This window comes from Atta cephalotes (genome assembly GCF_000143395.1).
Source record: "Atta cephalotes unplaced genomic scaffold scaffold00015, whole genome shotgun sequence".
Taxonomy (NCBI): domain Eukaryota; kingdom Metazoa; phylum Arthropoda; class Insecta; order Hymenoptera; family Formicidae; genus Atta; species Atta cephalotes.
Window position 1 is genome coordinate 3,995,238 of NW_012130079.1, and position 14,964 is coordinate 4,010,201.

Sequence of the window (14,964 nt, forward strand, 5' to 3'; positions counted from 1 at the left end):
GTACGTAACGTAACGTAGTAGTAGTACGTACGTACGTAGAGTAGAGTAGTAGTAGTAGTAGTAGAGAGAGTAGAAGTAGAGATAGAGAGANAGAGAGAGAGAGAGAGAGAGAGACTTTAAAAGAGAACACGAAGAATCACAAATGATTTATCAGAAGAAAAGTAAAACTAAAAAAGATATTCATACGCGTACTCCTGTGATTGTAAAAAATTTCAGATTGGTCGCTCCGAAATTTTCATTTTCTGTCATCTTCGTATTTTTCATTCATTTCCTATTGTTAAAATGTCCAAACTACGTCAAGCAAATGACTCGCAATCCCATCCTACATGCTCGACATGTTCATCCAACATTTCTCTTCCCTTTTTCCTTGAAACAGAGAAAGAGAGAGACTTGGCTCGTCACTGTGATGTGAGACTCGTTTCGTACGACTGCACTTCGTTAAATCAACGAAGCTACGGTGTAGCTAACTGAGTTAACGTATACTTTGCACGTGTTTTATCAAACTACTATATCCTACGGAGCAGAGCAAGTTGACTATGTCGTATCGCGCTATCACTTGAATCCAGAGTTATGTAACCGACATAAATATTTCCTCCGATAACAGAGAGTTTAATTAATTTGAAATGCCGATTTAATGCAGTTGGAAATTATTGCGATAACCCTCATATCCTATTTCGGCATACTGTCATTCAGAAAATCCTTTAAAAAATCCTTTACTATTACTTATATAGAGAGTGCATTCCCGATCTCGCAATTGAATTGCGTGCGAACTTGCGAAAATTGCGTGAGAGCGATACAAGTACTGCTAATTAATTCGGCAATTAATCGCGTCGCGCGGAAATGAGTGAATCGCCGCGGACTAATGCGTTCGTCATGAATCAGTTTCGTAGTTACAAGGCTTTCTCCCGCCGTCTATTGATGTTGGTTCTGATATCGCGGTCGATTTTATTATCTTCTCGGCGAACAAAGTTGGAAAATCGCGTAGTGGCCAACTCGGCCGCATAAAAAAGGAGAAGAAAACTTTTCGTTGCGCGGCTTCAACAAAAGAAAATAGTACGCTTGTTCGCCGAACGGCGACTTGACTCGACCGATGCGATGCGATGCGATGCGTAACTGGATCGAGACCTTATTGAGTTTCCGTACTTTCGAATTCCGCCTGCCGTCGACGAACAACGGCCACCCTGATGCGCGACTGGAGGCGGTGAATTTGCTTTTCAAATTTTCGTTCTTTCGCTCGCGGCCAACTACCATAGCTGCGGATCAATGGGTTTTCAATTTAGCATTAGTTTCATATCTTACTGCACCTCGCCTCAGGAACAAGTCTCTCTGCATCACCGCTTCTCGCAATCTATACGAAACTATTGGATGAAAATATTAAAGAATTACATACTCTTTGAAACGAAAAAAAATATATATTTTTTAGAATTTATATAGGCACATATATATTGTATCGCTTAGAATTTGCACTCTATACAGTTTTTAAATAAAAGCACCATTTTTTTTACAGATATAATTATTTTATTGAAAATATCAATTTTTATTTTTGAATGTACATAATTGGAATAAAATTTATGACTGAAACAATCAAAACTTTTGTACATTTACAATGTTAGTAAATAAAATTGATTAACTTCATTATACTCGCATGGAATATCCAGAACATTCCCTTACAAATTCGCTAATTGTATAAATGTTATATTTATATATGTTATTTTATTTACATACGTTTTTAAAATTGTTTCATAATTTACAAAAAATTTGACAACATTTATCTGTATTTACGGAATGTTTGCAGAAAATTGAGATATATTGTTGAAGAATCGCGAGTAATTATGTTGAAGATACGCGAATATATAGGATGAAACTTTTTCTTCAAAAGGAGATTTCACTGTAAAAAATTTAGAGTATCTCTAAAATCTCACTCCAAGAAATATAATCACTTTTGAAAAAAAAAAATGAAAATATTTCACTTCTTGAAAAAGAAAATGACAGTTTTCACTTTTTAGAATGAATTTTCATTTCAAAGGAGTAAAATCTCATTCCAAAAAAGTAAGATTTCACTCCTTTGAAATGAAAATTCACTTTAAAAAGAGTGAAAATTGTCCACTCTTTTTTCAAGAAGTGGAGGGTGATTGTATACTTTCTTAAAGTGAGATTTCACTGTAAGAAATTTAGTGTAGTGTACAAGTTGAATTACATTAAATAAGTAGGGCGCGGTTTTTTAAATCTTTATACATATAGCAAAGAACTTAACATTTATATTTAGATCTCGTAATGACATAATTCGCAGAATTATAAAACTGTTTTTGAAATTTTCTCCTTCCCCCCCCCCTCTCTCTCTCTCTCTGTGTGTGTGTGTGTGTGTGTGTGTGTGTGTGTGTGTGTGTGTGTGTGTGTGTGTGTGTGTGTGTGTGTCTCTCTTGTCACATATTGATTGACGGAACCGCCAGTTTCTCGATATCGTATAGCCGATCGAAATGGGATTCCGATTTAATGCCAGTTTCAAATGCCGGGTCCCCAACGGACAATATTGCAATTAGGCTCGTGACAGTCGATCGGATGTCGGTACGTCCCCGTTGCAAGCGTGTACACGCACGGCACGCCTCGCGAGTCTGATTTAGGCAATTTGGATCGCCGCAGCTGCGTGCTCTGCAGCCTTTCAGCCTGTCAGTTCTTGCCCTAACGAAATGGCGAAATCGTCGGCGCGTCTCTCAATCGGTTTTACCCGCCGGCGATGTGAAACAACGACGGCGATGGAAAATCCAAGACTTGGGAAAACTTTCGAGGAACACAGCTAACGAACAAACTTTCGCTATATAGCCCGTCGTCACAAGACCTCGACAGATTTCGTAATGATTTATATAACGAAAACGACTACACGTCGGTGCGGAGTCGATAAACCGAGTATTAATTAAACAATGATGATACGCTGAAATGTTCACATTTTGACTAGTCTGCGCTCTTTGAAAGTTCGTAAGATAAACGGAAGATACATAGAGAAGATATTTCTGGTTGCAAATATTATTTAAAGAAATTTTGATAAAAAGCTTGAGAAAACTAAATGATATTTTATTGATTAATCAAATAGAATGAAAAAAATAGCCATAAGAAATAGATATAAGAAACAGATTGCAAAAATATTGAAAAAGAGAAATAAATAAAAAATAGAAATAAATCGAGATGCATTTTGCAGCAGTGCGATAAAAATAATCCTCGCCTAGAACATTTTCAAAGCTGTGCTGAGAGATAAAGTATGATAATTTTTCAACCGCGAAGATATCGTAATACGAACATTAGCAAAATCTCTGTTGCTTCTTCCGGGGCTTATCTACCTGCTTCCCCAACACCAAGCCAAAACAAAATATAACTATCCCGCGAGTCTCGCGCTTCTCGTTGCACGCCTTAAAGCGCCGCAGAATCACCAAGGCGTTACACTCCGCGAAAACTCTTGCGGTGACGACAGGGAAACAAGAAGCGAGGAAAGTTATCTCGAAGTGCGCCGTCCCGGGAGAAAGTGGGAGCTGCTCATCGTGGTTGAAGAGCGACTTGGGGACTCGACTAGAAGAGATTCTCAGGGTGTGGTGATAGCCTGCGAGGGAGTAACTTGCGAGAAGGGAGATCACGCGTCTTCTCGGAAGACGGAAAAACTTTGGGATGAAAATTGACGGCCAGCAACGAAAACATGTGAGGGCGTGGGGAGAATCTTAACACCTGCCTTTTCACACCGTAATAAGGTCGCTCGTCGGTCTTAAAGCGGTCGCGCATGGGTCGCCTAAACGAATTAAAAGTACGAAGAGTTCCTCCACCTTTCGCCCTGTCTCTTCGACCCCTTTTCGTCGTCTTCATCGTTGTCGACGCGAAGCTGGGAAAGTTGTTCGGCTACGTCTACCGTATTGAAGTTTTTTACATCCGCCGAGATAATCTGGCTTAATTAATTTAATTCCGGTAGAGAAGAGAAGGGAAAGGGCTACGACCTTCTATTCCGACCTCTTCCCCGACCTGGCTTCGTTATCGTCCCTTTCTCTCGGAAAATTCTCTTCCAACGAAGAATATTTTATTGTGCAAAAGTGATTTTATGAGATGGCTGCACGATGTAACGGCTGTATTTAGAGATCTTCGTTTATCGCGAAGAACGAGATAATTTAGACGATTTTTCTTTTTTTTTTTGTCAAGTTTGCACGAGACTGTATATGCAAAGAGATTCATTTAATAGAGGAGAACGGCGATCAATCGAGAATTCTTATAATATCTGAAAAATTAATATTGCTAGCGGCAGATCGTAATAGTATATATATAGATTTTTATTACAGCACCAGATGGAAGTAGACAATTAAAATTACGTTGAAGGCACGAGCAAATATCGGACATCGATATATCGGAACTCCGTTCTAATTATTTTATAACATAAAATGTCTTCATTTTTGTCTCCTGTCAAAGTTTATAATCTGTTTTGACAATGTTTTTATAATAATCTCATACAGCTCAATACAGCTCATATTCTATCAACACGTCGCGCGTATGTTTATTTCGTGTTACTCGCAGGTCGAAAAAAAAAAACATTTTTTCGTATTCGGTGATTTACAGCTCACGTTATATTTCTTATTTCTCCATCGAAACTAGTTTATCAGTTTCTATTTTTTCAACATTTTCTCGTTTACATACTAATTTCCCTGGCCGATGCGTGCGCTGTACTTTCTTGATCGAGCGTATTTTTACACATTCCATTTTCAGTTTTGCGGAGAGCCTTTATTTAAAGCTTAGATTTTTCCCTTCGTCCATATTATATCATTTATTTATTCTGAATTGTAATGTACTGGATTGTATTATAACGATGACGCGAATTACAGAGAGAGGAGGAGGGGATGAGCGCAGAGAATTTTGTATCCTGTATATTACACATTCACATCTCGTCATATTATAACAGCACGGTAAAAAGGCGTTATACGAGCGCGAAAAATTCCTTTCCTTCCCACGTTCGCATATTCCGTATTGTGCGTCACATACACCTTTCTACGGGAACAGGTGTGAAAAGTTCATAAAAGAGAGGCATGCGTCATAAGCAGATGAATGCGAGTGCTTCGTATACTAATAAAACATTAATAAGGAATGGCGCCCGCAGGCTCTGTCGATCTACCTTCATTATCTGCCCGAAGAAAAATCTTGCAATTATAAACTCTGATTAATTTGTGTTTTTATCGTTTCATCGAGTATTTGGAGGGATGAAATTTTTGAGTGAGTCCGCGGACGTGTGCTATAAATCATGCAATATCGGAGTATATGCGCTCAGTTGGTACATAGAGTGTATGTATTTTAGTCGATATTTACTCTTGCGTCAAGAAAATAATAACAGAAAATAAATATGCGTGCGTTCACTCTATGTTGCAAACAAAAATTTATTTGCACACGCGTAACGATAATTGCTAGTATAAAACTAATATACGCGAATTAACGTTTATAAGTCTTACTTATTTTGAAAAAACTACAAATAAATCTTAACTACACAAAAATATAAACAAATAAATTTTTTAAAAAGTGTCTCTAAATAAAATTATTCTGTAACGCATATTTTTAGTAGTCTGATTTGAAGCTTATATAAGTTGCATTAGTTTCACTTAATTTATCCCTGATTAACGAATTAACCATTGTGCGCGTTAACTGTGAATACCGCACAAAAGGCAGATGTAGATGTTCAAATAATGGTACAAAGCTGCAGTAGCGTTCCTCTCATGCGAGAGGAGAAACAGGGCGGATCGAAAGTGGGTCGGGTCGCCGATGGGCGAGGACGATGATGAACGAGAGGGTCAGGACGACGCGCAAGAGGAAGAACGGGTGGGTGAAGTAATGCGATTCTCGCGTGAGAATCAAGCGAGGGTGCCAAGGACGCGCTGGAAGATCATGACGGAGAGGAGGAAGGAGACCTCAAGAAGGTCTCCTGTTCTTGGTCTTGGTCTCCCGAGGATGAGAGTTTCGAGACGTCCCTGCTGCCACCCTACCCCTTGCGGGTCGGCGATTTGTCAGGCGGACGAATACACGACGAGAGATAACGGCGAAGTTTCGCAGACGCTCTCTGGACTCTCTCGCGGTTGACAAATGCGCGACCGTCGCCGGTGCGCTTTCGGGAAACGACGCGTTTTGTATGCGTATAAATGGCGATAGCGACACACACGAGGACTCGCGCGTATATATGATAAGCGCCATCGAGGAATGGGATGATCCGGGATGCTGCGCTCAACATAATCTCGAGGAAGCTTGATGAATGAGCCTATCAAATATACAATGCATTTTTATCGCGAAGGCTATATCTTTTTTAATAAAAGACAAAAAATCTATTTTCGGTCAAAACGGATCTTACAATTAGAGATTAAGTATTTTAGAGAGTGAATGTATACATATAATTCTGCAAATCGAAATCATTGAAATCTTGATATTTTTTTAGTGAAACCACAAATATTCGGGTGTTCTGTAACATAAATGACTGTTTACGTTTAACGACAATTTATCACAATGTAAACAGCCGGCAATAAAAAGATTTATAAATTCGTAATGTTATTTTGCATATGTATTACGTAAACAATGAAAGATATACAAATGCAAATTTATGATATTGTTTTAAACGGATAGGATTTGCGATGTTCTTATGTGTACATGAATTTTATAATTATCATGATTTATATATAAGGTGGAATGAATTATTGGAATGGAAAAGCATACATATTATGTGCATCGTGAAATAACATTCGTAATAATACCCATAATGCGCGATAGTCACATTGTGAAACGATATATATATATATATATATATATACCAATATATACATTGCGATGACCAGCGAAAATATTTATGGTTAAAGAGCGTATTTTAATAAATGGCTACGTCAATTAGCGCAACGCTCCGGTTTAATGAATGTGTTTCTGTAATTACGCGAGTACGTATTATTGATATGAGGCGAACATTTTGCGCGAGATACGTGGGCAACAAATTGAAGAATCGAAAAGCAAGAGCGTGTTGAAAAACATGATACGGGATTAATATCCTCAAACTCATGAATAAAAGGGAAATACTGGCGCGTATTATACCCAACAGCCGGGGCATTACGTCTGTGCGGGTATTTACAAACCTATCGGCATCGATTGTTTGCGAATGCGGGTGCGGCCCGTGTTTGCGAGGGTCTAACGGTAGTCAAATAATTCACTAATTATTCACGGAAAATTATCGCGCGGAAAGATGCGGTACGGGATAATATCTTAAAATTCAAGTGTCGCTATCCTTTTCTCTCGCGAATAAGAGAAACGGCAAATGCGACGGTGACTCGTCGAGGCGACAAGGGCTGTCCCGCTGATTACGACGATGACAAACGACAGCGCGTGGGAATTACGAAATGAAGGTTTAATAAGGTATGAGCCGGATCGGGACTCGCCGACCACCGTCGCTGCCGTTACTACCGCCGGCGGCCACGTTCCCTGCAGTAATTAACAAATCCAATTTTAATCGACGGTTCAATTCACGCTGCCGGTCCTCCCGGCCGGAAACGCACTCGCGAGCACCACGTCGTTTCGTACATGCAATCGTCATATCAGCGCGTAAAACTGATTAGCGGTTCCCCTCGCGACGCAATTATCTCGCGCTGTGCCGGACGGGACTCGTTTCTCATTTGTCGCTAGTAGTAAACGAAATAAGCGCGCAAACAAAATAAATTCCTTTGTCCGCAATCTACGCTTTTAGTTGGTGCACCGGAAACTCGGCTGATGATAATTAAAGCCTTCTATCGATTAGATTGTTTGCGTACTTCTAATTTTAAGTTTACATCAGTCATGATTATACGTACGAGTATATAATGTATTCTAAGGATATAAAAACTGTAATAAATTATACGGAAAATTAAAATGATCAAAGAAAGAAGAATATGTTTGTTCCGTTTGTTACATTCGTTTCGTAGAGCAATCTTGAAAATTAAATGCAATGAGTGCAGAAAGTATTCACATAAGGGAAATATCCTTATAAACAATTTTATTTTTAAAAAGTAAACATTAATTAATTTATTAATAAAGAATAAAATAGACTGTATATTTCTCAAAATTATTGTATTTTATCTACATAGTAATAATTAAAATATATTATAATACTTTAAAAATAAACAAAAATAAAATTATATTATTTGGACTTATAAGCAGTATTTATTTAGTACGTCGAAAAATTTAGCTTCTAAAACACGCAAAGCTTTTTTTTTGTTTATCTATTATTATTATTATATTTATTATTATTATATTAAGGCAGGATATAAATATTATATAAAATTGCTAATTGAATTTGTACAAATAAGATTTGTTTCATAAAATAAATTTTCTCTTATATGGAATTTTCTTTTATATATTTTTTACACTTCAGAGTGGTATTTATAATTCTTATTTTAAGACCATCTTAAATAATATCTTAAGATGTTAATACAGCCTTCCGGCTTATGACAACTTAACTCTTACCCTACAAGGGTATAATTTGATGCCTCATCTATACAAACGAGGGCACTAGAATCCGTCCGTTTTTTTCATCTATTCAGCATGATTAAAAAAAATCTCTAAAAATTTACCAACAACACATTTTAAATTTTCTAGAATAAATAAAATATTGAAATATTCATTTTGGAAAATAATAAAATGTAATATAATTTATAATTATTGAAAGATTCAAAGAAACTTGCATGAATAGGAACCACTCGAATCACTAGTGACCCGTTTTGTAGGGTAAGGGTTAAGACTACACTTAAGAGAATCTCAAATATAAGAATCAATTGTGAATACCGGCCATTGTATGTATTATCTTACTAATTTAATGAAAAAGAAAAGGATACTTGCTTTCTATTAATTAAAAAATTACAGAATACCTGTCGAGATACTGCAACACTCATGTCTTGATCTCTGTGAATGATGGGGAAAAATTGTAATTCACCGAAGAGAAAATGATACATTGAAAAAAAAGATTGACTTGCAGCAAATTAGATGATAAAATATGGCATAGCATTTTTAATTGGCTGTAGCAATCAATTTTTGATTGCAGCAGCCAATTTTTGATTGCGTTAGCCTATCCGCAATGTTAGTATAGGATTTCGATAGGCTAACACAATCAAAAATTGACTGCTGCAATCAATTAAAAATGCTATGCCATATTTTACTATCTAATTTGTTGCAGCAGCCAATCTTTTTTTTCAGTGAGCAATTTAGTTCGTTTCACATTATTACAACATTCTAATCAAAAATTTCGAGCAATAACCTTTTTATCACCCACATTCCTCATCCCCGTGCGAAAGGAAAGTTTAGATATCGCAAATTCCACGACCTTCCCGAAAATCGCGATGCGAATTGGAACATCGTATCGCCCGCATCTGAATTTCCTGTGTGCGCACACATTGGCATTCTGTACTTTTGTGTACCATTCGAACAGGGCTCAATCGAAAAATCGGTAGTAACGCTCGAAACGACGTAGGTAAAGCGCACTGCGCTGCACGATTGCTGAATTGTAAAACAAAGCACAGCATGCAACATGACAGTGCAAGCATGCAGGTGTGAACGCTGATCGCGAATATTTCTGCGTTTTTTGTAGTTCGTTCGTGTATATGCGCAAGCGTATACATTAAGCTCGCGTTATATAAAACGATGTATAAAAACCTTGCCCACATATAATGCGCGAAAATGATTTAGTAATGGCTGCTTTTTATCTCCTTTTTTCTGCTTTAAATCCGAAAAATAAAATTAAAATCCTATTTTTTTCTCTCGAATGCTATATATATTATATATACAATATTATAATAATAGATATATGGATTTATTATTTATATCGATGAAATGTTTGAAGGAAATAAAAATTTACATTTTCTCTATTTTATAGTATATTTGTTATTTATATATTTTTATTTATATATTTTTAAGTATTAGAGTTTTTAAATATGAAACATAAGGCTATTTCCACACTAATGTACAATCATAATGCACATCTCCGTATATACACAGTGACCGCTTTAATAGAGTACAAAGACGCTTTAATAGAGTACAAAGATTAACACACACGGTATTCTAGGCATCACGTGCATATGTGTATAACAGTAGTGTTAGTTGACGGACACGTCGATATATTTATGGTTTATTGCAACACGTTTATACGGGCGGAATTACAGTCGGCGCTCGTTTTAATGGATGTCGAGATTGTGGCGCCGTGCGACACTGCGTTCGTAATTTCGCGTCAATTCGGTAAATTATTAAATTCGATCGGTTTAACTATTGTCAGAACGTGAGCTCAGCTCGGACACTAAGGCTACGTTATGCTCTATTAAGGAATGATCGATTATAGTTTGCAACCACGCATTGACAACCGATCACGAACGGAACAGACTAGATCCACCAACTGCGATTAGATTAGATCAAATGTACACTCACGCCTTCTGCTTTTCAACAGTAATGATATAACGACATTCATTATTTTATCACGATGACGACAAAAAGAGAATTTTTCAAATTATATCGAGAATTAAAATGAGAAGATTTCAACTCGATGTAGGAAACTGACATGAGAGAAAAGATAAATGTAAAATTTATAAAATCTTTGCAATATATTAACAATTTTTAAAAATGATTTAAAAATCAGTTTTTTTTATAAGTATCCACTAATAATATTTTATAGAGCGCCACGTCTCCCGGTGCCAGTAACGATGGCCTCACGAAACAACAGCTGGAGCTCATCCAGCAGATCATGCAGCAAACGCAACAGCAGACAACCACGCAACAGCAGCAGCAACAGCAACGGACCGCGACTCCCTCGGCATCGGTAGCCACACAAATACAAAAGACACAAAAACCGTCCATCAAATCCACCGCATCGTCCGGCAATATTTCCAACAATTCCACAAGCGGAAACGCGACCAACAGTGCGAGATCGAGTCCGAAACCGAAGATGTGGAATCACTCGCATGTAAGTGTAACAATCAAAAAATATACTAAATATTTTTTTATTTTACAATTACTTTTTCATCTGCCAAATGTGATATTAAAAGTTGAACATCGAGCGTGCAATTGATTATTGAATATGACAATAGAAATTGAAAATAAGGAATTGAAATTCAAAGAGATAGCAGCTATCCACAATCATATACTTTTTTTATAATAATAAAAAAAAGACAGAATTAGAAATCAATGCTCATAATCATTTTAATATACATGAAGAATAATTACATTTTATACAACGAAAACTTTATATTAACTTCTTCTTTTTGTGAGTTTTTGTCATATAAATTAATGAAATTAAACTGTTCATTTTAAAAATATATGTATATTGAAATATATGTATATTGCGATGCGAAATAAAGAGTAATAAATAATAATAATTATTATTATTATAATAAATAAATGTTTAAATAGCAAATAACTTTCAATAACTATTATTAATATTAATCACAAATAATCGTTTCAATGATGTCAAATGAAGAAATTATCTTAATTATATCGATTGAAACAAATCTCATCGAATATTATGATGTACTGGATCGCGTACATCCATCTGTATGATTTTATTACGTATTGCGTAACGAGATCCCGAGATAGCGCCGAAAGCAATAAACCCGTAGTACCTCGAGACTGCTTTCTGTTGAAAGGGCCCTTCTTCCGCATTAGGCAGCGGAAGTATTACCGAGCGCACCCAAGATCCCGTGCACATGGCTCGTTGGAACTCGCCGCGGTAATCTTTTGTGCGGCGAATACACCGCAAATCGCATTACGTATCACGACCAGGGTGGATACCATCCCGGTACTCGTAATCTCGTCGACGAGGACTCGTCGAATATTATACGGAAACGCGAAACAGCGAGATATCGCGCGCGTGACCCTTTGTGTGAGATCCTGTTCATTTTCTCGTTGAGAAGCACGAAGTACAATCGGATGAAACGATAGGCAGATACGATATCTTTTCTGAGAACTTGCTACTATATATACTGTTAAAAATAAAATATTAATTTTAACTTGAAGACGTACACCGGACTTTCTGAAATATGCAAAAATATTAAAATTAACACAAGACTCCACTGTACGTCTTTCAGTTAAAATAAACATTTTATCAATTAACAGTGTATGAATGTTATAAAGCGTGAATATTATAAATTAAAAAGGTTAAAAATAATCATGATATGGGAAGAAAATATATTTTATTTTTGAATAGATATTTGAAATAATTTTATATATTATATTGATTTTATTAGAATTGGTAACATAATATTTTCACGAAGGTATTTTCTACGATTTTTCTCCGGATTGAATTGATCGCCTTGGTCTTTCAGTAGGATAAATCCTACGTGGCGTTAAAATAGTAGTCGAGCCGGTTTCACGAACGGCTCTTCAGGAGCCGTTCAGAACGAAACATTTGCCTGCACAGAGAATTAAATTTGTCATCGAGAGCCACGTAGCATTTAATCCATCCTCGTTGAATCACACAGTGTTCGCTTGACAAAATTGCGCGAACGCTAATTGGTCTTACTCACTTCCCTTTATATCCTTGTCCTTCCGACCGTCCGAATCTTCGGCGATCAAAAGGATGACGCCGTGAAAGGAACCTTTGAGCAGATCCTTTCACGGTTCGACGCATCGAACGCTGCAGAATTTTCTTCTAACGTCCTTCTTGTCGTCCACCAGAGAAAGGCGCGTGATTAGCGTAGAGAATCGTAGCCGGAAGTCCAGTCGAATATCTCTTGCTTTCGACAAATTGGGGAAACTCATTTGTCTCATTTAAAGCGAAAATGTTAAAAGATAGCTTTACTTTGTTGAATTTGTTAAATTATTTATATGATTTTTTATCATTGTGTTATAACACTTGAAAAAGATATTTTTTCTTTGAGTTTTTTTTCATTAGTTTTTCATTAGTAATTTAATATTGTTAGATCTATGTGAGCAAAACAAATTTATAGTCTCTTATGAAACATTGAAGAATATTAATTTTAATTGACAACTCTCTACATGCATCGAATGTTGGCTCAAGGAACTTGTCTCTTCAGTGTACAAACATATCAACTGCATGTCCAACGCGTCAGCTGCATTGACCTGGTAATAGTGCGACTAAACGTCCCTAACCTATAACTATAAACCGTTCTATAAACCGTTTACTGTCGTTTACTGAATCATAAAAGACGATCACGTATGGAGCGTTGTAGTGTGTTGAGAGTTTTAAACCTTTACACCTTGCGTGAAACGACTCGAATTATGCACGAGATTATTGTACAATTAAATGTATTGTATAATTAAATGTACGTTTTTCGATAATAATAGATAGATAATTACAATATCCTAATTATTGACTAAATCGTTATGGTTAATAATAAACAATAATCTTGGGGAGATTCTATTTTATTAATGGATAAAAGCGCTAAATTCTATTGATTAATAATTACATAATGGCTGATAACTATATTATGTTTCCTTATTTCAAAAAATGATAAAAATATTTCTCAAGTATTTTTCAGTAATTTTCTTAACAGAAAATTATTGATTAATCAAATAATATTGACAAAAAGAATATACTTTAAAAATATATAAAAATAAACATAATTAATTTTTGAATTGTAACGAATTTTCCTATACAAAATTATGATAGTCGAAATAATTCATCAAAAGTGATATAATTCGAAATATCATCAATAGTTTATATTTTTATCTTAATCAACTAAAATGTCTAAATTCAAAATAATTTCTTCTTCAACTTTGATCACCAAAATTATCTGCACTTTAAATGTTGTTTGTTCTCCTTTTTACTTACAAAATTGATACAACTCAAAATATATCATTCTTCAAAAAAATTATCTTACAGTTACAGCGAAAATTATCTAAGTAAAAATAGCTGAAATAGAAAATTTTTAATAAGTACTGCGATATTGGATATGTATTACACCTAATCGTATAGGTAGCAGATAGAATTTAAATTTGTACTATAAATTCTATGTATGTAATACATAATTTCTATCAAATACAAAAAACAGCTATAATTCTAGCTAGAGCAGCAAAATTTTTTTTTGCGTAAATTATAGGAGATTATAATCTTAAGATCGACGCAAATTTAGCGAATGGACTGTAAAATTAAGTTAGTTTACTATCAATAATTGATAAATTAATCTCTACCCCCCCTTAACTTATTTGATACTTATTTGATAATAATAATTTGAAAATCGTATATTTTTAGTTGTACTACTTTCGAAGTAAGGGAACGAGATGGTTTGTTATAACTTACAATTATTACTGTAGCATCCCCACCTATATATAATTACATAAATCGGCCTCCTATCGATCGCCACGTCCGATGCAAGAAAACGTACGCGTAGTTCATCATCGAAGATTTCCAGTCGCCTGTATTTCAGCGCGTTTTTCCGCGACGGGACCTGCCGCCAACACCCCGGTGGCACCTCTCCACAAGCTAACTTCATTACGTTAATGGCATAATAACCATTGCGGGCGGCCCGAAGAGCTTATGCGCCGGAACGTCGATGTCCCTAAACACAGCAAGAAGCGAGCGCGCAGTAAAATCGATCCGATCTCCATTAATATGTATGAGGTCTTCGCCAATGGACGCGGACTGGGCTGAAGGGGGTGGCTGGGGAGGGAACGAGACTGGGGATTCGTACTCTTCTTGTCATCCTCCTTCCCTCTCCCCCGCATCGTCATCTCGAACGCCGAACTGCAGGCGATCGCGAAATGCTCTCGGAAACTGTCGTAATTGCTTAGGAACTCGAGGACGAACGGATTCTTCGGGATCTACACCGCGATGAAATGGGACGGGGGAGGAGAGAGAGAGAGAGAGAGAGAGAGAGAGAGAGAGAGTACTGTCGATATAGAGACGACGTACGACGAACTACGTAGTTAATTAGTCGTACTACCTTACCTTAACTAACTTAACGTTTAACGTTAGGTTCGGTCGGACGGTACGGTTACGTTACCGGTTACCCG

At 36.4% G+C, this 14,964-nt stretch overlaps 1 protein-coding gene across 1 annotated transcript in view; it reads left to right on the plus strand.

Moving 5' to 3' along the window:
* The window catches only part of LOC105618089, a 253,179-nt gene that overhangs the window by 181,639 nt on the left and 56,576 nt on the right, over positions 1–14,964 (plus strand). Inside the window, exon 7 of the mRNA XM_012199629.1 lies at positions 10,670–10,953. Coding sequence (XP_012055019.1) covers positions 10,670–10,953 — 284 coding nt within the window. The remainder of the gene's footprint in view (positions 1–10,669; positions 10,954–14,964) is intronic.